This window comes from Microcaecilia unicolor, chromosome 2 (assembly GCF_901765095.1).
Source record: "Microcaecilia unicolor chromosome 2, aMicUni1.1, whole genome shotgun sequence".
Classification (NCBI taxonomy): domain Eukaryota; kingdom Metazoa; phylum Chordata; class Amphibia; order Gymnophiona; family Siphonopidae; genus Microcaecilia; species Microcaecilia unicolor.
The window spans coordinates 424,244,580-424,272,473 of NC_044032.1; the positions used below are offsets into that span (position 1 = coordinate 424,244,580).

The window sequence follows — 27,894 nt, forward strand, 5'->3', positions numbered from 1 at the left end:
GATTCCCCCATGCTGGAGTTACCAACCCTTCTTTCAGTCTTTTGCCATTTGCGTGACGCAGACCATAGAAGTCTGTCTGGTATCGGCCTCAGTTCCCACTACTCTGTCCCAAGATAACACCTCAACAGCCAAGTTGTGTTTCCATCCTCTTTCTATGTAAGCATCCCCTGTGTCTGTTCACCGTTTTTGACTCTACCACCTTTCCTAAAAGGCTTTTCAGGAGTACTAACCAGATAACTATCTACTTCATTTAACTGGGTATCTACCCATGTACCACTGTTGAATATTGGCAGTACCCGTGAAACTCTCAGCAAACCACCAAGTACCTATTCAATGTCTGTACCCAGATGGAGTCAGCACTGAATATCTGGTTTTAATGTAATCAGGGGCAGCCAACACTTAAAGAAATGCTGGCTGCTGGATATTGTCTCTTAATGTTTATTTACTTCATTGATAAATGGTGACTGTCATTCTGAAGTATTTAAGGCAAAACAGAGCCAGCAAGCTGAGTTTTCAAAAATCTAGCTTGAACAGCAGTATGAATCATTCTGTTCTGCACAATCCATCATTCAGTACTTTGTGGAATTCTCAAGGCCTGTGCATTGAGCTTTTTCATTAATTATGTTATTACATAGTCCCCTGTCTTGGCTTGCTTTCATTTTTCCTATTGACAAGACATTGGAGTTCATGTGTTTTATTTTTCTCTCAATGGTTATCTCAACAAGTCTGGCAAATTATATTGAGGGGCATTTTCGCTATGACATTCAAATGGCGAAATAAACGTTTACCGGAAAACGTTTAAAAACACAAGTCCGTAATGGAAGAAATAAATGTGGTCCGATATTCGAAAATACACAAAAAAATGTTTAGAAAGAGGACGCACTGTAATCATCATAGACGTTCTGAGATAAATGTATCCGCCAGTCAGAAATACACTATGTAAAACATGCAATGGCAGTACTGGTCCCCGTGTCGAGAAAACATCTGCAGCAATGGCAAAATATGCATATATACCTCCTGCACGTGCAGGAACATTATCTTCAGTCTGGACAGTCATGTCTGTTCGGAGACAGACTAATTTCAGTGTGCCAGAGACAGAGCTCCTGAGAAATTTTCAAGCACCACCACCACCTGCCACCCCACAACGTCTCCATGAGGGCATGGAGATCAATTTGAAGAGGCTTGGTCAGGTGAGTGTGAAGCAGTGCCCCCCAGGATCAGAGCACCACTCATGTGCAAGCACCATACACAGGCAAGATCACACACAGTGAGGTCCTTTTGTTGTTGCAATACATGTTATTGATTTTTCATAAGAAAGAATAACAAAAATATTGGTAAAATCAGAATGTCCAGAATAGAAAATGACAAGTAATTATGGGGCCCCCTCCACTAACCATTCAGTGCTGAAACGAGAGGCTGCATATATCTGGACCCTCCAGCACCAGCATCCTGCCCCATGCCTACATACTGATCATACTGATGGAAACATTGGCAGCAACTCAGTAAAATACATTGAGCCACCCAAAGGCACATCTGCTTTACCCCACTGCTCATCCCCACCTCCCAGCAAAAGTACACATGCTCCACAGAAAGGCCACCATGCCATCCTCTGTCCCCATGGTCACCTCATTTCACATAGCATCTGTGTTTGTGTACTGTATAACCCCCCCCCCCCCCAAAAAAAAAGGAGAACTGCACAATGTGTCCAAAAAAATTTCTACATGTGACCGACACAACAAAGACCCATCGCCTGAATCCTGTCTCCACCAACTTGTGTTTTGTAGATGTTCAGCATCCACAGGAACCTGGAGGTGCTCAGATGCCGGAACAGGAAGATACAGCGTGAATATCCAGGCCTCATCCAGCACATGAGGGTGCACCTTAGGGCCCAAAGTAAGTCACATTAGCACTGCATCCTATAACAGCTCTGTTCTGGTTCAAGGCCTGAGTATGTAGCTACCCTCATTACAGTGTGTCCCCAACCACCATATCCACTAGAATGTGGTGCAGCCAAACCCAAATCTAAGAGATGACATGGAAAGGAAGGGGGGAGGGCAAGGATGTTGGATAACACTCTCCTATGACCCAAAGAAAAGTAGCCAGTACTTCACACACAGGTATCAAGCATATTGCAGCAGCTCTGGCAGGGTAAATAAATATGTAACCAGAAAGAACCACAGTGGGAATCAAACCCATGTCTGCTGTATTGAGGTTCCACAGCCCTAACCACTACACCTCACATGTACCTAATAAAGGAGGGTGCAAGGAGACCATACACTGACCACAGAGGGCTGTGAGACCACAAGTTGTCACCCAATTGGATGGCCTCTCATGGGCCACACCCCATATTGATTGTATATAGCATTGTGAGGTACAAAGATATGCTGTGCTTCAAACCTCTACATGATAGTGGCACACAAACCCCTCCTTAGAGAACTACCACCTATGTGTACCCCCCCCCCCCCCCCAAGATCATGCCTGTGAGTCATGGGGTAATGTGCAGCCACTGGCATCTGTGAGGGCCCCAAGTCAGCTAAACTTATTATATCACACATAAATGCCCCCAAACCTAGGTTTCCCACCTTGCAGTATGTAAAATGCCATTCTCAAGGGGGTGCCAGCAGAGGTGGCCAGAAGGATAGAAGGATCAAGCAAGGTCCCCTGCCATCTCCAGGCCACATAGGTATGGAGATGCACACACACACACACTTCCCTGGCAAGAGCTGTAACAATGGCCCTGGCCAGGCAACAGCACAGTGGTATACTACATCTCAGCCGGTGCCCTCCAGCAGGATCAGAACCCATCTTGCATGCTTGTAAGGACACAATCCTCTTAGGGGACAAACATCTATCATATCCTTGGCTCTGGGGTTCCCTGCTATGTCATCTCATTTAGTGCCACAGATCAGAGATGTCCCCCAGGTAACAATCAGCAGCCCCCAACTGACCCTGCCCCTGCGTTCCGATAGCCAGCTGCACCACTATGCAAGCCACATACAATGTGTTGATCTCAATTGCAAGCTTCCACACAGCCTGTCCTAGATCAGCCAGCTGCCACACAGCCAGCCAGTTCTGAACAAGCCTGCAGCCAAGAGGAGCTGGGAGGAAGTGGTCCTGGACCCTGGCTCCCTGGGAAGTGCCTCTCACCCCACAACAGGGCCACACCCAGCAAGGGGATGTTGAGGTGAGGAAGAGGATCCCTGAAGGGGGAAGACGGAACAGACCCAACATCCTCCTCATGCAGCAGTGCAGCACCTGACTGTATCTCAGTTCACCCTCCCCCGCCCCCATGGAAACAGCTGCCACGCCTATGGCCGAGCCCACTTTCACAGCCACCCTAGGCTAGCAGGAGCTGGGAGCCATAAGAACCATACAGGGGACAACCCTCAATGAGCTGAGGATGGTCCATGAGGAGTGGCGGCAGCCTGAATGAAGGCCGTGCACTGATTTTGGTAGCCATTAGCATTGTTTGCATTTTTATTTATTTTACAAATAGGATTTTCACAGTTATTTCCATACCAATGTTTCTGCCTACATTCTATAACATATGTGTACATTCCCTGATCGGCAAGGCTGACAACTGCTGTGGTTTAAACACTCCTAGGCAAACCCTGGGAAAGGGAGATTGTAGAATTGGGGGGGGGGAGGGGGAAGAGAGGTGTCCAAAGGGCCCTCAGTGGACACATTCAGAGCAGCTCCTTCTTTATGTCAAGTGCTCTACCAGAGGGCTGCTCAATCGAGAGACATTCAATGTGCCCTGCATCTCTAGAAGACCCAGAGGGACTCAGATCTGCCATACTCGAAACCATTAAGCCATGCCTCCAGTAACTAGAAAACAGGTGACAGGGAATATGTAATGGGCTGCCCCAGCCGGCAATAGCCTGTGAACCGAGGTTGCCCACTCCAGCATGTGACTTCCAGGTGACCGCTCAGATCCGGATATTCAAAGCTGGGAGCTACTCATTCATTGAATATTCAGGGTCGGATTAGCCCACAGTTGTGAGCAGCTCAGATGGGGAGGGAGATTTTTATACAATTTCTCTAAGGTTGCAGGGAAAACATACATAGTTTGTGGTACAGAAATGCAGGTGTCTAGTTTACAGAATTGCCCTTCACATCCACTGGCAAAAATTTAAGTAAAGCAAAAGAAATCTAAGATAATCATGGAGAAAACGAACGTTTGTATAGAAAGGTTTTAGGATGTACTCCTCGTACATTGCCTAGTGCAAAAGAGGCTCATTCTAGTGCTGTGTTATAAGTGTATATGCTTCCAGCACTTTACTGTGCTTCTGCTGTCTCCCGATTCCATCCTTCATATCTTGTCTTTGGCACTCTCTTCCTCCTGCTCCTCAAACAGAAGCTGACATTTTCACATTTGCGAGGATGAAAATGACCGATTAGTGAAACTTTAAAACTAATTGCACAATCAATCCAGCTGCGTTGGATTAACATGTTAATCAAGAGCTTATCTGCCCACAACAGAGAAGTCGAAGGAATCATCATTACCAAGGGCCTCATGTACTAACCCTTATAAATGTACATTTGTATTCTAGGAGATACAAATGATCCCCTTACATATGGTTCATTCAGTTTGCCCAGCAATTTGGCAGCAGCATCTCTTAATCATATGCAATACAAAGTCAACATTCAAAACAATATGTCATTATATCTATCCTTATACTATGCCTAATTACAGGGTGGACTAGCCACAGAGTCACACAGTTACAAAACCTAAAAGCTTCTGACTTTTGGATTCTTTTTTAGATTTAAGTTATAAATGTGTATGTACAGATTGTAGAAGTCTCTGTACGATGCCATCTTTTTGCCTGACCAAAACTGAGACTGCCATTAAAACACTAGTGCAGTGGTTCCCAAACATGGTCCTGGAGGCACCACAGCCAGTCAGGTATTCAGGATATCCACAATGAAAATTTATGAAAAAGATTTGCATACACTGCTTCCACTGCATGCAAATCTCTCTCATTAATATTCCTTGTGGATATCCTGAAAACCCGACTGGCTAGGGTACCACCAGGACCAGATTTGGGAACCACTGCACTAGTCCCACAATTGAGCCACTTATCCAAATCTTCAGCTGTTCGTACTTCCTGCTCCATCCATGTCTGCGAGTTATATGGTTTTTTTTCCTAACTGTAAAAAAAGAAGTGGGCTGACTATTCCACTGGCAAATTTGTATAGTTTTATTGAGCATGGATTAGCCTCTACATAAATGACAATTTGCACTAATTACAGCCGGAGTTGTACTTGCTGTTCTGTGTAGCTTACACCTTTTTATGCCCTGACTAAACTGTGAGGGTCATTTAATTCGGCTTTTGATTCTGGGCTCTTTCTGTATAGGGATCCTCTGTGTTTATCCCATGCATTTTTTAATTCGTTCACTGTTTTTGTCCCCACCACCTCCCCCAGGAGGGTATTCCAGGCATCCCCCACCCTTTCTTGGAAAACATATTTCTTGATGTTACTCCTAAGTCTATCACCCTTCATGTCTTGTTCTACCACATCACCATTTCTGAAAAAAATGTGTGTGTATATTTAAAGTATTTAAATGTCTGTATCATATCTCTCCTGTCCTCTAGGACCTGGTTCTCAACCCAGTCCTCAGGACACACACATAGCCAGTCAGCTTTTCAGAAGACATACAATGAATATCCATGAGATAAAGTTGCATGCAATATCTCAATTGTATGCAAATCTCTCTCATGCATATTCATTATGGGTATCCTGAAAACCTAACTGGATAAGTGGGTCCCAAGAGCTGGGTTGACAACTCCTGCTCTAAGGTATACGTATTATCACCACTAGGGGCACCCTAATGGGCTTGTCCTAATCCTAACACTTCCAGCAGAGCCAAGGACTGTTTGAGTAGAGTCTACTTTTCTGTAGTAGCAAGGACTGGTCCAGGGGGACTCCCTTTCTACTCTGGCTGAGCTACCCTGCCTACTACTTTAACCTCTCAGGTATCAGCCACTCTCCCTGGCCTAGGCAGCTGAGCATCCTTCCGGCTTTTGTTTCATCATAATGTTTCATCACCACGAGATCCTCAGACAATATCACCCCAAGGTCACTCTTCTGGCTCATCTGGGTCTAGAAGTAAATTTCACAAGATATTTTTAGCATACTACCATGATGTGGGAACTTCATGTTTTCCTAATTGTGACAATATGCAAAAACTCATTTTTTAAAATGCCTTTATATGAGACGATCTAAGATGGCTGCGTAACAGGCAGCGCGGAAAAGTCGCTCCGAGAACCGACCTGAGAGGAAAACTATTGCCGACAAAATGCCCCATACTAAATGGAAGGGGTTGACGAGGATAGTTCCCCCACCTACCTCGACTCCTTCATCGACTCAGACGGGACTCGAGCGTTTTTTCGCGCCGATTTCCCAAACAGGCAGAGATGTGGATCCCATAGCGGGGCTCCTTGGGGAAGTGGAGGACCCGCTGGGAGAGGATGTATCTCTCTCTCCACCATCGATTAGTAAACCTCCTTGCCCAGTGTCATTGACGAGTACCGATGTGGATCAACGCCCTAACGGAAGTGTTTCGGGTGAGATCCACGGTGAGGGTCGGGAAGTTCCACAGAAGACACTGGGAGCAGAGGCAGGGACCTCAAAGAGAACGCAGGAGGTAAATCTCGAAATGATTTGGGTAAAGCTGAACAGGATGGATATGACTTTACAACAAACATCGGAAGAAGTCAGTAACTTTAATAAGAGATTTGGTGAGTTAAATGCAAAGGTAGACTTGATAAAAGAAGAAATAGCTGGAAAAATGACTGTTATCCAAAAGAATGTAGATTCTCTTCAAGAATTTAAAACAAATGTGGTGAAAGATAATGTTGAACTTCGGAGACGAATGGAACAAGTTGAAAACTTTAATAGAAGGTTAAATTTACGTTTATTGAACTTTCCCAAACTCCTAGGGATTACTCCCCTAGATTTATTCAAAAGATATTTGAATGAGGTGTTGAAAATGCCTCTGGAAGCTATGCCGCCTGTTAATAAAATATACTACATTCTTACTCCTAAAGGAGAGATTGGGAAAAGTCAAGAAGCTCAACTTATGAATATAGATCCTGGAAATATTTCAGCTATACTTGAACAAACACTGGATGAGACAACAGAAAGGTCCACATTGATAGTGTCTTTAATATTTGAACAGGACTTAAACAACATAATGAAACAGTACTTTAAGAATTTAAAAACCTGTTTTGGGGGTACTAAAGTACAGATTTTTCCTGATGTTACAAAATCGACTCAGCAGAGGAGGAAAGCCTTCTTGGCATTGAAATTAAGAACTGTTGAGATAGGAGGGATGTTTTTCCTGGCCTATCCGTGCAAGTGGCTTTTGAGACTGGGTCAGGTTAAATATAAATTTTTTTCACCTGATGCCCTTAACTCTTTTCTAGATTCTAAACAGTTGTAATATTACAAGGAAATATTACGCCACCTTATTATTTTTGTGAAATTGTTGTTATATGTTCCCCTAACTCTTTTCGTCTCCTCCAATAATGAGGTCTAAGGAAGCAATAATTATCATGTTAGTTAAGAATTAAGATTAATTTTGAAGTAGGTTTTACTTCTTTAAGATGTTTTCTTCAAGGAATGTCATTATTTCTGTATAAATTGTACTATGGCTGTATTTCAATAACAAGTGTATTCTTGTTAAAATGATTAAAATTAATAAACAAAATGAAACATAAAATGCCTTTATATACAATGGCAGCTTCATGCAGGAGCCTCTGATTTCTCATAGTCTAGCAACCTAGTCCTCCAGTCCCAACTCATGGTATAAGGCCCTGCTCATAAAAGTAGAGATTGTGAGGACTGGCCCCACCTTCCTAGGCTCCTTAACTCACCCAAGGAATCTGAGAATCAATGGGGGAAGGAGCAATTTCCACTCGCTCTTACCCTGGCTACTGTTGCTGTTAACATGGTCCTGTCTGACTGCTGTTGGTAGTCTTCGATACCCTTGTCTTGTTCTCTTGTTTGGGAACACAAGAGAGAGAGTCCAAAGTACACCCAAACCAGAGTGAAAAGACAAGAAGCACAAGGAGCCTTTAAGAGTGGGGGGCGTCAACTCAATAGTTTATTGAACAGACCCGACATGGTCCATGTTTCGGCAAAACTGCCTGCATCAGAGGTCTATGAATAGGTTGATGTACAAATATCTCAAGATATCATCAAAAGGAGAGTCCTCTTTGTTAGAGGAAGAGGTCTAGAATCAGTAAAAAGATGCCAAAGCAGTATGTGAACTGCAAAAGAGCTTCGGGAACACAAACCCATACAACTAGAGCCAACCCCCTTTTTTGGTTCCCTTGTTTGGCACTTACCACTGGAAGTCAAGCAGTACCATCTTAACAGTGGCATTACTGGTACAACAGGATGCTGCTCTCAGCTCCAGATCCCCCAGTTCCATCCACAGGGAAAAGCAATGCAGGGATCTGGGTCATATGTCAGACTTCAGAATCCAGTTATGCCTCACTCTCAGCATCTGATCTGCCTGAAGTCACTATATCAGGGGTCCGCACATTAAATTAGGTTATTATCACTTGTGTATTGGGGGGGGGGGGGTGGTTGAACTCTTAAGTGCTGATATTTAACATGTGGCACTTTGCAACCTACATGTATAAGTGCTATCACTTTAAAAAGACTGGGCATCCAAAGGAAGCCAATCTAGACATGAAACTCCAAAACTTAACATTTTAGGATCTTTGGTTTTTAATACTAGAAAGATGAGCACAGTTGCTCCTCCATCATGCCTTGAAACCCCAGGTCCAAATGAGTATCATTTCTATGGTACTACTAGATATATGCAATACTGTACACATTATATGGAGGTACTTTCTCTGTCCCTAGAGGGCTCACAATCTAAGTTCTTGCACCTGGGGCAATGGAGGGTTAGGTGGCTTGTCCAAGGTTGCAAGGAGCTGCAGTGGGAATTGAGCCCAGGTTACCAGGATCAAGGGCCACTGCACTAACCATTAGGCTACTCCTCCACTCCAGTTACCACTTGGAGCATGCTGATGTCTAGTTGTTTTGTTTGGTTTTTTTAAATATGTGTAAATGTTCTTTGTAACATAGGGAATACCTCTCAAGCCCACTCAAACCACATCAGGGACACACTCCTTTGAAAACTGTGTGAGCTGCAGACATGCATGTGCACATAGTAGCTTTTCTAAAATTGCTGCTTGGATCGGCTGAGCCATTTACATGTCTACCCTTTTTATTTACACATGTCATGCAAGCCTTCTAAAATAATCTCCTGAATGTGATAAGTAATAAAGCACCTTAAATCTACACCAAACTAATAGCCAGTGGATATGCTTATTTATTTGGATTTTGCTCACGCCTTTTTTACTAGTAGCTCAAGGTAAGTTACAGTCAGGTATACTAGATATTTCCCTTTTTATCTAGTTGCACATGAGGCAATGGATGGTTAAGCAATTTGCCCATGATTACAAGAAGCCAGCCGCGTACCCAACTTATATGGCACCCAGGGTGGGGCAGGTCACACACCCCCCTCCTCCAAGCAAGGGAATGCATGGAGCAGGCATGCAGCTGTCGGCTCTGCCAGTCCCCTGCCCCCTTTGACTCCAACTTCCTTTTTCCGGGGCAGGGGACTGGCAGAGCCAACAGCCACGCGTCTGCTCCATGCACGCCTTGTTGCCGGCACCCAGGGCAGACCGCCCCAACCACCCCACCCTAGGTACACTAGAGAAAGGAGCAGCAGTGAGATTTGACCCAGGCACCCCAAGATATCAAGCCCAGTGCTCTCAGCACTAGGGTGCTCCTACATTCCTGTGGCCTTCCACCCCATGTGAATATGTGGTCAAGCAGCATGGCGCAATGCCAAAGGAGATGTAGTACTAAAGGAATGGAGGAGGGGCTGGCCACCACTGTGGTTCCAACAGCAGTGAGCAGCATGGCTGGTGGGAAGTGCAGATCTTGCTGACTATAACACAATCACTGCCTCTCCTGCCACTGAACTGGCAGAAAGCAGTTGTGCAGACAGCTAGACATCAGCAACAATAGAGGGAGGAGAAGGGGGTGGCAGAGACACAGAACCTGGTTGCCTTTTCAGTTGGTAAGTATCCTGTTAGGGGAATATATTTTTTTTATTTGTTACATTTGTACCCCACATTTTCCCACCTATTTGCAGGCTCAATGTGGCTTACATAGTGCCGTGAGGCGATAGCCACCTACGGTGAAGAAACAAATATAGATTGAAGTTAATTTACAATGAAATAGATATAAACAGACACATCAAGGGATCATAAAGAGGGAAGTTATATAACGAATATAAAGTTCAATACAAGTTTGGATTTCTTTGTGTTGTTGGATTTAGGTAATTAAGTTGGGTCAGTAGGATATGCTCTTCCGAACAGGTAAGTCTTTAGCAAGTTCCGGAAGTTGAGGTGGTCGTACTTAGTCATCAAGGTTTTTGGGAGTACATTCCAGAGTCTTGTGCCTATAAATGAGAAGCTGGATCCATGAATTGATTTATACTTGAGACCTTTGCAACTAGGGTGGCGGAGATTTAAATAAGAACGTGATGATCTGATTGATCATACATTCATATATTCATGTAGAGCTAATATTATAATTGAGTTGTAACCTTTTTAGCATCCAGATTCCCTTACAGAATACTGGTCTAAACCTGTATTGTTACGCCTAACATTAGGCATGCTCACTGACGCCAGGTCAATGGCAAGCATAAATGGGTGTGCCTAAATGCAAACTTACAGTATCCTTAAGTTATACACATAAGTGGGAGGCACACCCATGCCTTGCCCACATGTATGCTTCCTGTGAAGTTATGGGCTAATGCACTTATGCGCTCCCTTATTTTATTGACTTGGATTGAGCTCACACCTTTTTCAGTAATAGCTCAAGGTGAATTACTTTTAGGTACAAAAGGTAGTTCTCTGTCCTGTCCCTGGAGGGCTCCTAATCTAATATGTGTGCAAGGCACATGCCCTTTTTACCTGTTTAGGAGGTTTATAAACAAAAATAATATTTAGAAAACTTGCCGGCCAATATTCAGAAATGGGGACCATGGGGGAACAGTTCTGTTTACTTACAAAAACAAACCGCAATTTCCTGAGTCACTGGGGCCTAAGAATCTTGTTCATCATGTTTGTTCATTAGTTTGGTGGCACTATGCTGCTTAGTTTAGGTTTTGGCTATGGAATATGTTCATTGAGTTAATGACAAGAATTTGTACTAGCTGCTTCTTTGCATTCAAGATTTGACCATTATGTAGTATTGTTGTATTTATAGCCTGCTCCATATACAGGGTGAGGCAAAAAAAGAAAAGTAACCCCTTAGAGTTTTTTGCTGTTTTCTTGGCAACTGCTTGGAATAATTTTACAGCTTTATTTGTTGCTACTATCTACGTTTATGTGCTGAGTGGAATGAGATTATCTTTAAACATGACAAAGATACAGACTAAAAAGCGTGACCACCCAGCGATTGTTGCACTTCAAAAATGTTTGCGCTGTAAAACTACCATTATTTGAAATAGAAAACAGGGTACCAGCTTATTGTTAATGACATCACAGTGACGTAGACATTTGTCTGGGGAGCAATGTTGGAGGCCTATCACAAGCTCCATCCAAAGCTGCAAATAATCGCCAAACTCAAGGATGCACTGCAGATGATGTGGGACAGCCTGCCACAGGGTCCCATCAACAAGGCTGTTAAGAACTTCCCAAAGCGACTGAAGGCCTGTGTTAAAGCTGGGGTTGGACACATTGAGCATTCACAATGACTGCAAAATTCTGACACATTGTTAATTGTACAAAAAGACAAAGAGTGGGAACAGAATCAGACTGTTCGAAACAGACCAAAGACACTCAATATAGATTGTAAACTTTAATAAAGGATGACTCAATACAGTACCATGTTTCGGTACTGAAAGTGCCTTCTTCAGGAGTCTGCATAAAAACAATATATTGTTAATTGTATTATTTGAATGATGTTATTTTAGTGTTTTAGCTCGAATATTTTTAATGTGCAACAATTGCTAGGTAGTAATGCTAAAATGTCAGTAACATCAATATAGCTTAAGCTAAGGGGCCCTTTTACTTAGTGGTGGTAGTAATGTAACCAGTGGAAGAATTTATTTATTTATTACCTGGCATCTGGGAGCTGAGGGAGGCTCTGAGACACATGTGCAGTACAGTGAAAAGAGACCTACACTGACACCTTAAAGTTTTAAAAGAATCCAAAATGTATTTTGAAAGGGATTGCATGAATTTCAAGATTAGAATTCAGGTGCTAGAAACTTGTACTTATTAGTTACTAGTAAAAAAGCCCCGTTTCTGATGCAAATGAAACGGGGGCTAGCAAGGTTTTCTTCAGAGTGTGCATGTGGGAGTGTGTGTCCCTGCCCTCTCTCCCTCCCCCTCCGAGTCCAGTCCTTCAGTGTTAAGTTTCCTGCTGTTCTATGTTTTTGATACAGAGAGAGTGAGGGCATCTCTCTCCCCTCCCCCCTCTGAGTCCTTCACTGTGTGAGATTTCGTGCTGTGCTGTTTTCCTTCACTCATGGGGAACAGGGCCGTGCCAAGGGTCTGTGGCGCCCCCCTGCAGAAGATCAGTTGGTGCCCCCCTGTAGACGAACAGTTGGCACGCGCGCGCCCCCCTCCCCCTGTGAAAATGATCGCTGCCCTCCTATCCACGCTCCTCTCTCCCCTGCCCTCCCGCTCCCATGTCCCAACTGCCCGTCCTCTTCTCCCCCCCCAACAAGATCCCTTTTAAACTTACCTCTGTCCGGCAGCGAAGGCGCAGCCTCAGTGAAGGAGGCGGCGCTCCGGACGTCTCTACTAGTCTTCCCTTCGCTCAATGTCCCGCCTTCTTCTGACGTCATTTCCTTGAATTTATTTATGATTATATGTAAGATACTTACCTGAGGTTGTTGGGAATTTTAATGACTACTATTGAAAAAAAAAAGCATATTTTAGAGTGTAACACTGGATCCAGTAGGATATTGAGGCATTGATAACAGTTATGCTATTCAACTTCTACTAATAGTTATGAATTACCACGTGCAATATAATCCTTGATTTGCACCAAAATAAACAATATGGTTATTCTTTATTAAAGTGTGTGGTTTTAAATTGATGTAAATCAAATTGATTCCATTTACAGGAATTAATACTTATCTTTAATGTATTCATCCGGTAATACCTTTCTCAGGATGATGTTTGTTTATGTTCACTTTGCCTTTTTGTGAGCTGCACACAGTAAACCTCGGCCCACATGACTACATATCAGAGGGATAATTGAACTGTGTGTTGTTCGCAGGACAGGCAGGTGACAGTAAGTGGCCTGCAGTAGTGTAGACGCATGGAATTGCCGTGTGCCAAGGCCACTTACTACCATGGCCGTAAATAGCCCATTTTTAAATTGAGGCCGTTACTGGCTGTGTGCTAATATAAAAATTGGTGTGCGGCCGTTTACTGTCTGAGCCTTTACTGCCTCCTATTTACTTGTCAATAAGGACTCACGTGCTAACCCGGCAGTAATTAAGCAGCATACAGTGATGCCCAATTATCACCAGGCACGCCTACTCCCCATCTCCCACGCCTACCCCCCATCTCCCATGCTTACTCCCCATCTCCCACGCCTACTCACCATCTCCCATGCCTACTCCCCATCTCCCATGCCTACTCCCCATCTCCCACGCCTACTCCCCATCTCCCACACCTACTCCCCATCTCCCATGCCTACTCCCCATCTCCCACGCCTACTCCCATCTCCCACACCTACTCCCATCTCCATGTTCCATTTTTTGAACGGGAAACTGCACATGGCAAAAACAAAACTATCGCCGGGCACACCCGGTTGCAGTGCTGTCTTGCCATGCTCTACTTAGTAAAAGGGCCACTTAATGTTGTTTAATAGTAATAGGTAAAATTTCTCACTGAAATTTGAAGCAGTTGCTGAGAAAATTGCAAAAACCCTAGGGGATTAATTTTTTTTTTTTTGCCTCATCCTGTATATGTCATTCTGTGCTGTTGAAACATGAGCTATGTCCTGATGACTACCCCAAATACATCTTGTCTTGCAATGTTAAAGCAGTGAATAACCCCAACAAGCATAAGAAACTACAAATATACATTATAAATGAGCAGGCAAAGATAGCATTCCTTCAAGAAACTCACTTAGACCATCAAGAATCAGCCAAGTTAGCAGATAAAAATGATGGAGTCGATATTTAATGGTGCTGAATTGGAAAGGATTAAACCACACACAGCGCTGCTAAAGTCTGTGGGCAGAACTGAGGAGAAGCTGGCAGTTATGTAGGCACTGGCCATATTCAGTTTCAGTGTCCACATAGCTAGGCAGGCAGATAATATGGTCCTACCTTTGCTCACTTCACTGTGCAGGTACTGGCACTGAATATCAGCCAGCACCCGCATAACTTCCAGGTTGGCGGCTGTTCCAAGTATTTAATGCTGGTGTCTGGTCATAAAAATAGCTATACTGGGTCAGACCAATGGTCCATCTAGCCCAGTATCCTTTTCCCTACAGTGACCAATCCTAGTCACAAGTACCTGGCAGAAACCCAATTAGTAACATTCCATGCTACCAATCCCGGGGCAAACAGTGGCTTTCCCCATGTCCATCTCCATAACAGACTATAGCCTTTCCTCCAGGAACTTGTCCAAACCTTTCTTAAACCCAGATGCGTTAACCGCAATTACTACATCCTCCAGCAAAGAGTTCCAGAGCTTAACTATTCATTGAATTAAAAAATATTTCCTCCTGTTTGTTTTAAAATTATTTCCATGTGATTTCATTGAGTGTTCCCTAGTCCTTGTACTTTTTGAAAGAGTAAAAAATCAATTCACTTCTACTCATTCTACACCACTCAGGTTTTTGTAGACCTCGATCATATCCTCCCCCCACCCCCCAGCCATCTCTTTTCGAGGAAGAGACTAGAATGTGGAACATCGGACTGAGGCTTGGAGAGTCCCTAGAATGAGGCTAGAATGCTGGAACATCAGAGTGAGGCTTAGATAATCTCTGGAATGAGGCTTGGAAAACAGGGAAACTGGCAGCAGAGACATCAGTGCAGGGGAGAGGCAGTGTCAGGGAGGAGGTCCAGAGAAGCCGTGGAACCCGCCTACCAGAAGGAAAGGTGAGTGGGGATGCGGGGACACGGCCAAGGCCATGACACAGTTAAAAACTATATCTACAACAAAACTTAATAAAAACTTGTACTGGAGAAATAATTTTATAGTATCAGCCAGCTGTAAATTAAAAAATTATTGCAAAACTAAACAAAAAAAGAATTTGAGTTTTTGCTGGGTTTTCTTCTTGACTTCCTTTGCACCGTCCTTCTCATTAATGATTCATGATCCAAAACATAATAAATATTATACAGGTCTATATTATTACCTCTTTACTTTCAAAGGTTCTGTTTTATTTAGGGATTTTTTTTCCATTCTTTTTCTATGGTGATAAAAAGTTTAATAAAATCAGGCCCACACTGTGTTGCCTGTTTAGTAGAAGCAAGAAAATATGCCAAATGCATTTATTTATTGTATTACACTTGATATATCCCAAAAGAGCCAGGGAGGGGCATCTATGCGGTTTACAAATATCAAAAATGGTGGAAGAAAAATTTAGAGAAGAAAATGAAAAGAGGAGGGAGGGTGTATGAGGGGAGTGAGAATAGTAGGAAAGAGAGAGAGAGACAGAGAGGGATATGAGAATGCTACAGGGTTGTGGAGCCAAAGGTTTCTGAGAAGCGGTGAGTTTTAAGCAGCTCCTTGAAAGAGAAAATGGTAGGTTGATTTCTAATATGATAGGGAAGTTCATTCCAGAGTTTAGGACCCAAGTATTGGAAAGCTATTTCACCGGAGATCATGAGATGCAGAACTGACAGGGAAGGCAGTGCTAGAAGATTATTATCAGTGGATCTGCGGCAGCATAGGGGAGCCTAGGGAATGAGGTGTTTGCAGAGATAAGATGGTGAAGAACTTAACTGAGACTTAAAGACTATCAGGAGAATCTTGTACTTAATGCGTGGTGTGATGGAATGCCAATGTTTTTTCATATGTCAAATTATAAACAAGTTTTGTTAGGAAATGTTAAGCTTCTTATACTTGATTTGAGCAACAGGAATAAATTAAAAAAATAAAAAAAGAATGAAATGAAATGACTGATGTAGAACAGAAGAAAATGAAAAGCAGTGAATTAATCCCCAATCAGGTTCAGCCAACAGGGATATCTCCACAATATGATCTTCGATATTATCTTCAATATTTAGACCCTTCAGGACTTCCCTGAAAAGTCTCCACTAGTGTCACTATTTCATTGTATTACTCATTCCACAGGACGCAAGGATAATCCCCAATTATCTGGAGCATCTATTGATTGGTTTGTCTAATTCTGCAGCAAAATCTTTGAATTCAGTGACTGATCAGATCAGTTAGAAATATGACGGCAGACAAGGGCCAAATGGCCCATCCAGTCTGCCCATCCTCAGTAATCAGTAACTCCTCCTTTCCCTAAGACAGTGGTTCCCAAACCTGGTCCTGGAGGCACCCTAGCCTGTCAGGCTTTCAGTATATCCACAATGAATATTCATGAGAGAGATTTGCATGCAGTTGAGGTAGTATATGCAAAATCTCTCATGAATATTCATTGTGGATTTACTGAAAGCCTGACAGCCTGGGGTGCCTCCAGGACCAGGTTTGGGAACCACTGCCCTAAGAGATGTCTGTCCCATGCTTTCTTAAATTCAGACACAGTCCTTGTCCCCATGACCTCTACCGGGAGGCCATTCCACGCATCCACTACCTTTCTATGAAAGAGTATTTTCTTAGATTACTCCTGAGCCTATTTCCTCTTAACTTCATCCTATGCCCTCTCATTCCAGAGTTTTTCTTCATTTGAAAAAGGCTCACCTCCTGTACATCAATGCCACGGAGGTATTTAAACATTTCTATCATATCCCTCTCTCTTGTCTTTCTTCCAGAGTATACATGTTGAGGTCTGTAAGCCTTTCCCTATATGGTTTTTGACAGAGACCACTGACCAGCTTTGTAGCCGCCCTCTGGACCAGCTCCATCTTGTTTATATATTTTCGTAAGTGCAGTATCCAGAATTGCACACAGTATTCTAAATGGGGCCTCACCAGGGACTTATACAAGAGCTCTATCACCTTTTTCCTGCTGATCATCCCTCTCCTTACACACCCAAGCATCTTTCTGGCTTTGACCATTGGCATTTCTACCTGTTTGGCCACCTTAAGATCATCAGATCTCACTCTTCTTTTATACACAGAAATGCTTCACCCCCTATACTCTATCGTTCCCTTAGATATTTGTAACCCAAGTGCATGACTTTAATTTTTTAGCATTAAATCTTAGTGCCAGAGCCAGTGGTGGGAGGCAGGGATAGTGCTGGGCAGACTTATACAGTCTGTGCCAAAGCCGGTGGAGGGAGGCGGGGCTGGTGGTTGGGAGGCGGGGATAGTGCTGGGCAGACTTATACGGTCTGTGCCCTGAAGAGCACAGGTACAAATCAAGGTAAGGTATACACAAAAAGTAGCACATATGAGTTTATCTTGTTGGGCAGACTGGATGGACCATGCAGGTCTTTTTCTGCCGTCATCTACTATGTTACTATCCTGCTTATAATCGAAATAGCAAAACGCCTATATTGTGACCCAAATCGGGAGATAGACGTTTATCTCACAAAAACGAATAAAGTGGTATAATCGAAAGCCGAATTTGGACGTTTTCAACTGCACTCCGTCGCGGATGCGGACAAAGTTGATGGGGGCGTGTCGAAGGCGTGGTGAAGGCGGAACTGGGGCGTGGTTATCGGGCGATCAGAGATGGGCGCCTTTCGCCGATAATGGAAAAAAAATATGCGTTTTTAGCGAGAATTTAGGGCACTTTTCCTGGACCCTGTTTTTCCACGAATAAGGCCCCAAAAAGTGCCCTAAATGACCAGATGACCACTGGAGGGAATCGGGGATGACCTCCCCTGACTCTCCCAGTGGTCACAAACCCCCTCCCACCACAAAATATGCCGTTTCACAACTTTTTATTTTCACCCTCAAATGTCATACCCACCTCCCTGGCAGCAATATGCAGGTCACTGGAGCAGTTATTAGGGGGTGCAGTGGACTTCAGGCAGGTGGACCCAGGCCCATCCCCCCCCCCACCTGTTACACTTGTGCTGGTAAATGGGAGCCCTCCAAACCGCCCCCCAAACCCACTGTACCCACATGTAGGTGCCCCCCTTCACCCCTTAGGGCTATAGTAATGGTGTAGACTTGTGGGCAGTGGGTTTTGAGGGGGATTTGGGGGGCTCAACACCCAAGGGAAGGGTGCTATGCACCTGGGAGCTGTTTTACCTTGTTTTTTTTTTTTTTGTAAAAGTGCCCCCTAGGGTGCCCGGTTGGTGTCCTGGCATGTGAGGGGGACCAGTGCACTACGAATCCTGGCCCCTCCCACGAATAAATGTCTTGGAGTTATTTGTTTTTGAGCTGGGCACTTTCGGTTTCCATTATCGCTGAAAAACAAAAACGCCCAGCTCAAAAAAAGATAAACGTCCATGTTTTTCAAAAATACGCTTCGGTCCGCCCCTTCACGGACCCGTTCTCGGAGATAAACGCCCATGGAGATAGACGCTTCCGTTCGATTATGCCCCTCTATGTTTGCCAATTATTGGACCATTCTTCAAGTTTCGCTAGATCCTTCCTCATGCTATCCACACCCTTCAGAGTGTCCACCCTTTTACACTGTTTGGTATCATCTGAAAAGAGACAACCCTTACCAGACAGTCCTTCTGCAACATCACTCACAAAGATATTAAACAGAGCCGGCCCAAGGACCGATCCCTATGGTACACCACTGATAACATCCTTTTCTTTCATTTACCACTATCTCCTTCCATTTAACCAGTTTTTAACCCAGTCAGTCATTTTAGTGCCCATATCAAGGGCACTCAGTTTATTTATCAGTCGCCTGCACGGAACCGTATCAAAGGCTTTACTGAAATCCCAAGTACATCACATCTAGCGCCCCTCCTGTCTTTATGGATTAATTTCTAAAGTTACAGTAGTCCGGGCCTCATGGTTAGCTAGGCATTAATATTAACAGTAACTATATGCAAAATTTAGCTTCTGATAGCCTCATCAATTTTTGTGAGATATCTTATTCTTTATTATTATTATTATTATTATTATTATTATTTATGTACTTATCAAATTGTCAGCATACAAAATTGAATTCTGAACAATCATAAACAGCAACGATAAGGGCAAAGCCCAAGGGTATGTTAAAGTATGCACAGTGGGGGTGGAGTTTGAGTAGAGCAAAAAAAAAAAAAAAAAACAAATAGGATACTAGAAATTATTAAGAAAGGGATGCAAAATAAGACCAAGAACCTTATAATGCCTCTGTATCGTTCCATAGTGCAACCTCACCTTGTGTACTGCGTTCAATTCTGGTCGCCATATGTCAAAAAAGATATAGCGGAATTAGAAAAGGTTCAAAGAAGAGTAACCAAAATGCATATAAGGAAAGGCTAAAGAGGTTAGGGCTCTTCAGCTTGCAAAAGAGATGGCTGAAAGGGAGATATGATTGAGACCTATAAAATCCTGAGTGGTGTAGAACGGGTAAAAGTGGATAGGTTTTTCATGCTTTCAGAAAGTACAAAGACCAGGGGACACTCTATGAAATTACATGGAAATACTTTTTTCACTCGGGTCTATTACAAAGTGGTGGTGGTAAGCCCAACATAGGCTTACCGCTCGCTAATCCAGAACTACAGTCAGCCCAATGTGGCCACTGGTGGTAGTTATGGCTGGACTGTGCACCATTTCTAGCACTCTGGAAATTTATTTTTCCTGTAGTGCGGCTCTAACCCAGCAGTAATTGGACATTACTGTGTATTGCCTGGTTACCACTGGGTTACTGCAGGAGCCCTTAATGGGTGACGGTAAGTGCTCCCCGCCTCATGGCCACTTGGGAAGGGTTATCTTACTGTGTGGCCATTTGGGGGGGGGGGCATCTTACCTGCTATGGTAAAAAGGGCTCTGGTGCGCAGGAAAAATGGCCCCCACTACTACCAAACGGTCCTTTTTCTCGTAGCTTAGTAAAGGACCCCTCAAAGAACAGTTTAGCTCTGGAACTCGCTGCCAGAGGATTTGGTAACAGTGTTTAGCGTATCTGGATTTAAAAAAGGTTTGGACAAGTCCCTCAAGGAAAAGTCCATAGTCTGTTATTGAGATGGACATGGGGGAAGCCACTGCTTGCCCCAGGATTGGTAGTAAGGAATGTTGCTACTAATTGGATTTCTGCCTGGTACTTGTGCCCTGGATTGGCTACAGTTGGAAGCAGGATACTGGGGTAGATGAACCATTGGTCTGACCCAGTATGGCTATTCTTATGTTATGTTCTTATGATTTATACATGTTGTTTATAAAATAGGCATTTATAGACCTACTTTATGCATGGACATTTACACCTTTTGAAGGACTGTCAAAAACACATCTAGAACACAGTCCCTTGACATTTCTGCATGCTGTTGCTTCTATGTATAAGTGGCACTTTTTCTAAAATCTCTCTTTATGCATCTGTATATGGTGCCTAGCCCTTCTAAGCACACTTTAATTTTATATCCCTTGCATCATACTTCCACCCAGTCATTACAGATACTGTCCTTGGCCAAGGGCTATGCACTAGGGCCAGTGGCGTTCCTTGCCTGGATGGCACCCGGGGCGGAGCGCCGATGCGCCCCCCCCCCCCCCCGGATGCAGCGCCCCCCCACTAAATTACACCTTCCCCCCCTCCGGCAAAATGACACCCCCCCCCCCGGGTGCACGCCGCTGGGGGGGGTGCCGCGGCACGTGCCTGCTCCGAGTTTGCTGAACTTCTTTGCTCGTTCGCTCCAGCTCTCTCTACCCCGGAACAGGAAGTAACCTGTTCCGGGGCAGAGGGAGCTGCAGCGAACGAGCAAAGAAGTTTAGCGAACTCGGAGCAGGTGCGCGCCGCAGCACCCCCCAGCGGCGTGCACCCAGGGCGGACCGCCCCCACCACCCCCCCTTGGTACGCCACTGACTAGGGCTCCTTCTGAATTCCTGCCATTGAGCCAGGAACTAAACCCAGGTCTTTTGGTATGAGCTTCCCTTACATGGTGCTCTTAATATTTTTTGTGGCACCTGATTTCTCTCTGCTTTGAGAAGTATGGACCTGGTGCAATCACTTTTGTAGCCGTCTGGCGAGAATTAGCATGCAAATAATGCCATGTAGTTGGCAACGGTGCAGTGAACTTGGTAAGGGAGCTGACTAAGATCTATTCCATTTGCATTACTCGTGTGTCTCTGACCAATGCAGTTACAAGCTGTTGCAGCCTTAGGGTCTTAACTACCTTCCTTATTTCATTTATTGTGCCTACTACCAGGTAATCGATACCAATTGCAAGACCCTGTCAAGCATAAATACTAGAAAATAGTGGGGGTAGATCGTCACTATCACTGAAATCCTTGCCTGAGACTCTTAGGGAGGTGTGGGGGATGCCTAAGCTGCATGTAGTCACCAAACTTCTCAGTAAGTCACTTTCATGGAGTACGTGGACCCCTAGGCTTAACTTTCTTATACCACAGTACTTTTATTGTAGTCTAGACCTGTCTTACCTTCAGGCTTGTTTTCTGTTTTTTAATCTGATATTTCTCTCTCGGTTACAGTTTTTCAACAGAAGGCAGCAAAAATGCAAGCAGACAATGAGAAGGTATACTATGCTGTTCAGCAGTCAGGTATGAAAAGATTTGTATTACCTTAACTGTCTTGAGGCTCCAGATGCAAAATGTAGAGAAGGAGGAATTTGGATTTTGCTTAGGCCTTTTTCATTTGTATCTCAAAGCAAGTTACATTCAGGTATTCTGTCCCAGAGGTAAAAGGTAGGGGGTAATGGATTTGATATATGGCTTTCCTGTGATACATCCAAAGTGGTTTACATTTAGCAGTGCTATAGAAATGATTAGTAGTAGTAGTATATGCAGGCACTTTTTTCTATCCTTAGTGGGCTCACTATCTAAGTTTTGTACCTGGGGCAATGGAGGGTTAGGTGACTTGTCCAGGATCACAAGAAACTGTAGGTTCTCAGATCACTGCACTAGCCATTAGGCTACTCCTCCATCTCCAACTCCAACTCCAACTCCAAGAAGGCTTATAATCTAAAGGGTCCTTAGGGGTTAACACAAGTCTAATGCTGCAAAAAATGGACTAACCCCAGACGCACTATAGCACCACATGCTAGATTTTAAATGTTTGCACACTACCCATGCACTAAAAAAAAGTTTCTACTTTTTTTAGGGGGCATGTCAGGGTCAGAGAGTGGGCATTCCTGTGCTAACCAGTTACCACATCTACATTACCCTACGTTAACTGGTTAGCACACGGCTAACACCGGATCCCTTACCACCTACAAAATAGGAGGCAGTAAATGCTCAAGCAGTATTTTTTAAAAATGGCCGTGAGCTAATTCTATCATTAGCGTATGGCCATTAATGAAAAAAATAGAACATCATGATTTTTTGCCCACAATAAAAATGGCTTTAGTGGCACGTAGGAAAGACCCACACAAGGATGTGCTAAGGCCTATTTTTGCAACAGCTTAGTAAAAGGACCCCTAAGTTTGTACCTGAGGGAATGAAGGGCTGGGGCCCTGTTTATTAAGTCGTGCTTTAGGTGCGCTAACTTTTTAGCACATGCTAAAAATTAGCATGTGCTAACGCTAAAAACACCCATAGGAATATCTTGGTATCTCTAGCTTCTGGACACCCATATATTCCTATGGGACACATATGTGTTAAGGTTACAGAATACTATCACTAATGTACTTAACTGCCAACAGATAGGCATGAGCATTATACCAACCATTGAGCCAGCATAAGTGTTCGCGCCTAAAGTTAGGGGTATAATTTTAGACTTATGCTTTTAATCTATAATGGCAGTTACATGCAGACTTGTCAATATAGAATTTGTTTTTAGCATGCAGCATTCTGGTACCTAACTTTGGGTGACCTGAAGAGAATTACTCCTTTTATGGTCTTTTATGATGCTGGATGTTGTAACAAATTCATCTGAAGAGCAGTGATCAAACGCTGTATATTAATGTTCCTCACCACTAATTTTGTCTTCAGAAAATTGGCAGCACTTCGTCAAATATATAATTCTTTTCAGTGAGCATCACAGCTTTAGTCAAACGTGTTTGTTTCTTAATTAATCTGAACATACTCTGCATGTTTTCTTAATTGTACTGGTTACTAACCTTAGGTCACCCTCGCAATAATAACCATCAGACATATGCTACTCTTGGACGGGACATGCCTCTTGGACAGGAAGAACTGATTCTCTTGCAGGAGAAGGTGAAAACTGGGTGCATGACTATGGATGAAGCAGTTGAGAAATTTAAACAGTGGCAAAATGAGAAAAGAGGACTGGATCTTATTCAACAGGTACTCTAATGCATTTCCTGTGTACTCTACGTCAGGCAAAGACTTTTGTTGGTGCTTTTAAAATAGTTTATCTCTTTTAAAGTTATAGATGCTCACTTCTCATAAACAGAATCCCAAATGAATTGGATGCATTGAGACAAGTGCTGAAGTCACAGCTATTCACTATAATGTAGGGACGTATCCAGCCCTCTGATTTTGGGGAGGCAGAAGGGTGGACTGGGGGGGCAATGCATTACCTCCTCCACTCTTTCCCCCCCCCCCTTCCCCACACATTAAAAATACCTTTGCTGGCAGGGATGCCGAAGCCCCACCAACCAAAGAAATTCGGTGCCCCTCCTTCTTGTGCTGCTGCTGCTGTAATGCAGAAGTTGGCAGCGTGCCTCCAGCCTTGAGCAGGCATAAGGAAAAGTCCCTGCGTCAGCCGCTGGAGGCATAGCACTGACTTCCACATTACAGCAGCATCCCCGCCAGCCATTTGACAGGGTGCTGCAGGTTTGGAGGGTGTCTGAGCCCAAAGTGGGGGGCCCAGGTTGATATTCTAGTGCTTGCAAACTCTGATAGACAGGCCCTGATTTAGCGCATTTCTGGCATTTTGGCATGAGCATGTACAGCGGCTCTCAGGCTGGCATAAATTCTTACATTTAACTCCATTCATGCATATATATTCACTTACACAGTTATTCTGTAAAGAAAAGTAGATGCCTTCTTTCTTTATAGAATAGGTTCCACATTTCACCCTCTGCTTGCCTAAATATAGGTGCACTGTTATAGAAGTGTCCATCTATACATGAAAACCAAGTAGGCATCTATTTCAAGCCTATTTTATAAAGAGACAAGGAGGGGCATTTTCAAAAGAAACGTTCAAGTTGCGATTTGGACGTCTTTAAAAAAAAGTCCAAATCCAGGGGCGGGGATGGACGTCCATCTTTCGTTTCAAAAATACCGTCAGAGACGTCCAAATCCACTGCAATGAATGAGCAAAGAAGTTTAGCGAACTCGGAGCAGGCGAGCGCCGCAGCACCCCCCAGCAGCGTGCACCCGGGGCAGACCGCCCCCCCTTGGTACGCCACTGTGGACGTCTTTGACTTTTGGCAATTTTCGAAACCAAAGTCATCCAAGTCAGCACTGGTCCCCCTGACATGCCAGAACACCAATTGGGCACCCTAGGGGGCACTGCAGTGGACTTCATAAAATGCTCCCAGGAACATAGCTCCTTTACCTTGGGTGCTGAGCCCCCCAAAACCCACTACCCTCAACTGTACACCACTACCATAACCTTACGGGTGAAGGGGGGCACCTAGATGTGGGTACAATGGGTTTCTGGTGGGTTTTGGAGAGCTCGCTGTTTCCTCCACAAATGTAACAGGTAAGGGGGGTATGGGCCTGGGTCCGCCTGTCTGAAGTGCACTGCAGTACCCACTAAAACTGCTCCTGGGACCTTCATGCACTGTCATGGACCTGAGTATGACATCTGAGGCTGGCACAAAATATTTTTAAAGATGTTTTTTAGGGTGGGAGGGGGTTATTGACCACTGGGGGCGTAAGGGGAGATCATCCCCAATTCCCTCCAGTGGTCATGTGGTTAATTTGGTCACCTTTTTGTGCCTTATTCGTAAAACAAACATGTCCGGGTGAAAACATCCAAGTGTTGATCATGGATGTCCTTTCTTTTTTCGATTATGGGTCAAAGACGTCCAAGAGCTAGGCACGCCCAAGTCCCACCTCCACTACGCCTCCGACGCCCCCTTGAAATTTGGATGTTCTTGCGATGGACTGCAGTTGGAGACATCCAAAATCGGGTTTCGATTATACTGATTTGCATGTCTCTGTGAGAAGGACGTCCATCTTCCGATTTATGCCAAAAGATGGACGTCCTTCTCTTTCGAAAATGTGCCTGATAGGCACCTGTTGTGACAGACTTGGAAGAAAGGGGGAGAGAGGATATGATAGAGGTATTTAAATTCCTGTGTTATAAATACACAGGAGGCGAGTCTCTTTCAATTGAAAGGAAGCTGTGGAAGGAGGGGGCATAGGTTGAAGGTGAAAGGGAATAGGAATAACCTAAGGAAATACTTCTTCACAGAAAGTGTGGTGAATTAGTGGAATGGCCTCCTGATAGATGTGGTGGTGATGAATTGAAGAGAGCTTGGGACAAGTACATAGGATCTCTAAGGGAATGATAGGGAGTGTAGATGGCATAGATGGGCAGACTGGATAGGCCATATGGAGGGGCATTTTCGAAAGGGATGTCCAAGTTTTGATGAGGACGTCCTTGTAAAACGTCCCCATCTAGGGACGGGAAACCCATATTTTTGAAACAAGATGGATGTCCATCTTTCATTTCGATAATACGGACAAGGACGTCCAAATCCTGAAATTTGCTCATCCTTAGAGATGGTCGTCCCTAGACTTGGTCGTTTCTGATTTTTGGCGATAATCAAAACCAAGGACGTCCATCTCAGAAACGACCAAATACAAGCCATTTGGTCGTGGGAGGAGTCAGCATTTGTAGTGCACTGGTTATGGGTCGAGGACGTCCTAGTGTTAGGCATGCCCAAGTCCCGCCTTCGCTACACCTCCAATATGCCCCCTTGAACTTTGGCCATCCCTGTGACGGAAAGCAGTTGAGGACGTCCAAAATCGGCTTTCGATTATACCGATTTGGACGACCCTGTGAGAAGGACGTCCATCTTCCGATTTATGTCGAAAGATGGGCGTCCTTCTCTTTCGAAAATGAGCCCAATGGTCTTTATCTGTCTACGTTTTTCTTTGTTTCCATGTTTCTATATAGATATAGCAACAGTATCCTGCTATATGATAGTTACACTGCCTTTATAAAAGAAGCATAAAATTCTCCTCTTATCTGTTAATGATTAAAGTTTTAAATGTGAGTCTATTGAATTTAAGGGGTCATTTTACTAAGCTGCAGTAAAACATGGCCTTAGAGCACCCTTATGTGGGGCTTTCTTGTGCGCTAAGGTCATTTTTACCGCAGCAGGAAAATAACCAATTTTCTCAATTAATGGCCATGTGCTAAATTTTGATAATGGCTGCATGCTAATGGCAATGTGAACCCTTACTGCCACCCATTTTTTTAAGTGTTAAGGACTCGCATGCAAATCATTCACTAATCAGTACACAATAATGAGGCTGCGCTAACCAGTTTGCACTGTCATGCCCTCTCTCCACCCCCCCAGGACACGCCCCCTCTGAGAAAAATTCAGGATTTATTTTAGCGTGTGGTTTGCACACATATATATTGAGATTTTACCACAGGACACTTCAGCGTGTCCCTCATTAAGTCCTTTTAAAGCTGTGGTAAGCACATGCTACCACTTACCGCAACTTAGTAAAAGGACACCTAAAACAGAATAAATCAGCTCACTTCAGCACTCTGCACTGCTTTAGAGACAGTCCCTGTTTCAGATCCCAGACCAGAGTTTTCTACTTCCCAAGTCATCTGGAGCTGGGAATGCTGTGCAGGTGTCATTGAAAGCCCTATAAGGTGACATCTAGTAGCTGAATTGTAGGTTCCTATAGGAGCACTGGTGGATGGCTCCTTGCCTCAGCACGTTTGCTGCAGTTCAAACTAAAGATAGTGGGAGGGTTGAGATTTTCTGTAAAATAAAAGGAAATAATTCATGGGTAGTGGTGAATGAAGACTCTTGGTGCCAAGGAACTACCATCCAGCCCTCCACCTCCACCTCCTCAAAAATCTCAGTTTCACATAGCCAAAAGTATAGCAAACCAATGATTTTTAATGGCTAAGGAAAATTCTTGTGGAAATAAATACTCTCTGAACATGAACAGGTAGAACTTTACTAGTGGTCCAATTGAATCTGGACACACCATGAAAGTGATGACAACTGCTCACAGTACAGATGTCCCCTAACAAAGGTGAATCAGAGAAACTCTTTGTCCCCTCCCTTTATAGAATGCAGTCCTAGATAAAGGTAGCATAGAGAGATTAAACCATGACACTGCGTACTTTTGAGTAAACAGTGAGCCGACTACCAGTGTGTTGTCCCAATTGTGTTTAAGGTGCATTAGATTACTGCATGAGACTTGTGAAGTAGAACATTTGAATTCAACCTTTTCTAAGACTCCTGAGGCAGGCCGTATGGCCAAAACACGATTCGTGTCAAGTCTTTAGATGTTTTTTTTATTAAAGCTGTATTTATCTACTTCATCTAGTCAATTTCTCCTTTGGTGTCACCTTTGCTGGGTTTTTTACTTACTACATACTATATGTCCACAAACAAAGCAAAAACCAACACTTCCACAAAAACACAGCAAAAGAAAACCACAGGAGTTGAAGTGACCAAGCCACAGGATGATCCAAGATAGCAACAAATGAAATCTTTATTCACAATGGCATAAAT

The 27,894-nt window shown here is 43.9% G+C and overlaps 1 protein-coding gene across 1 annotated transcript in view; it reads left to right on the forward strand.

Annotated features, from left to right (window-relative positions):
• The window catches only part of BANK1 (B cell scaffold protein with ankyrin repeats 1), a 561,218-nt gene that overhangs the window by 511,270 nt on the left and 22,054 nt on the right, over positions 1-27,894 (forward strand). Inside the window, exons 13-14 of the mRNA XM_030190750.1 lie at positions 21,740-21,808; positions 23,331-23,512. Of these exons, the coding sequence (XP_030046610.1) occupies positions 21,740-21,808; positions 23,331-23,512 (251 nt within the window). The remainder of the gene's footprint in view (positions 1-21,739; positions 21,809-23,330; positions 23,513-27,894) is intronic.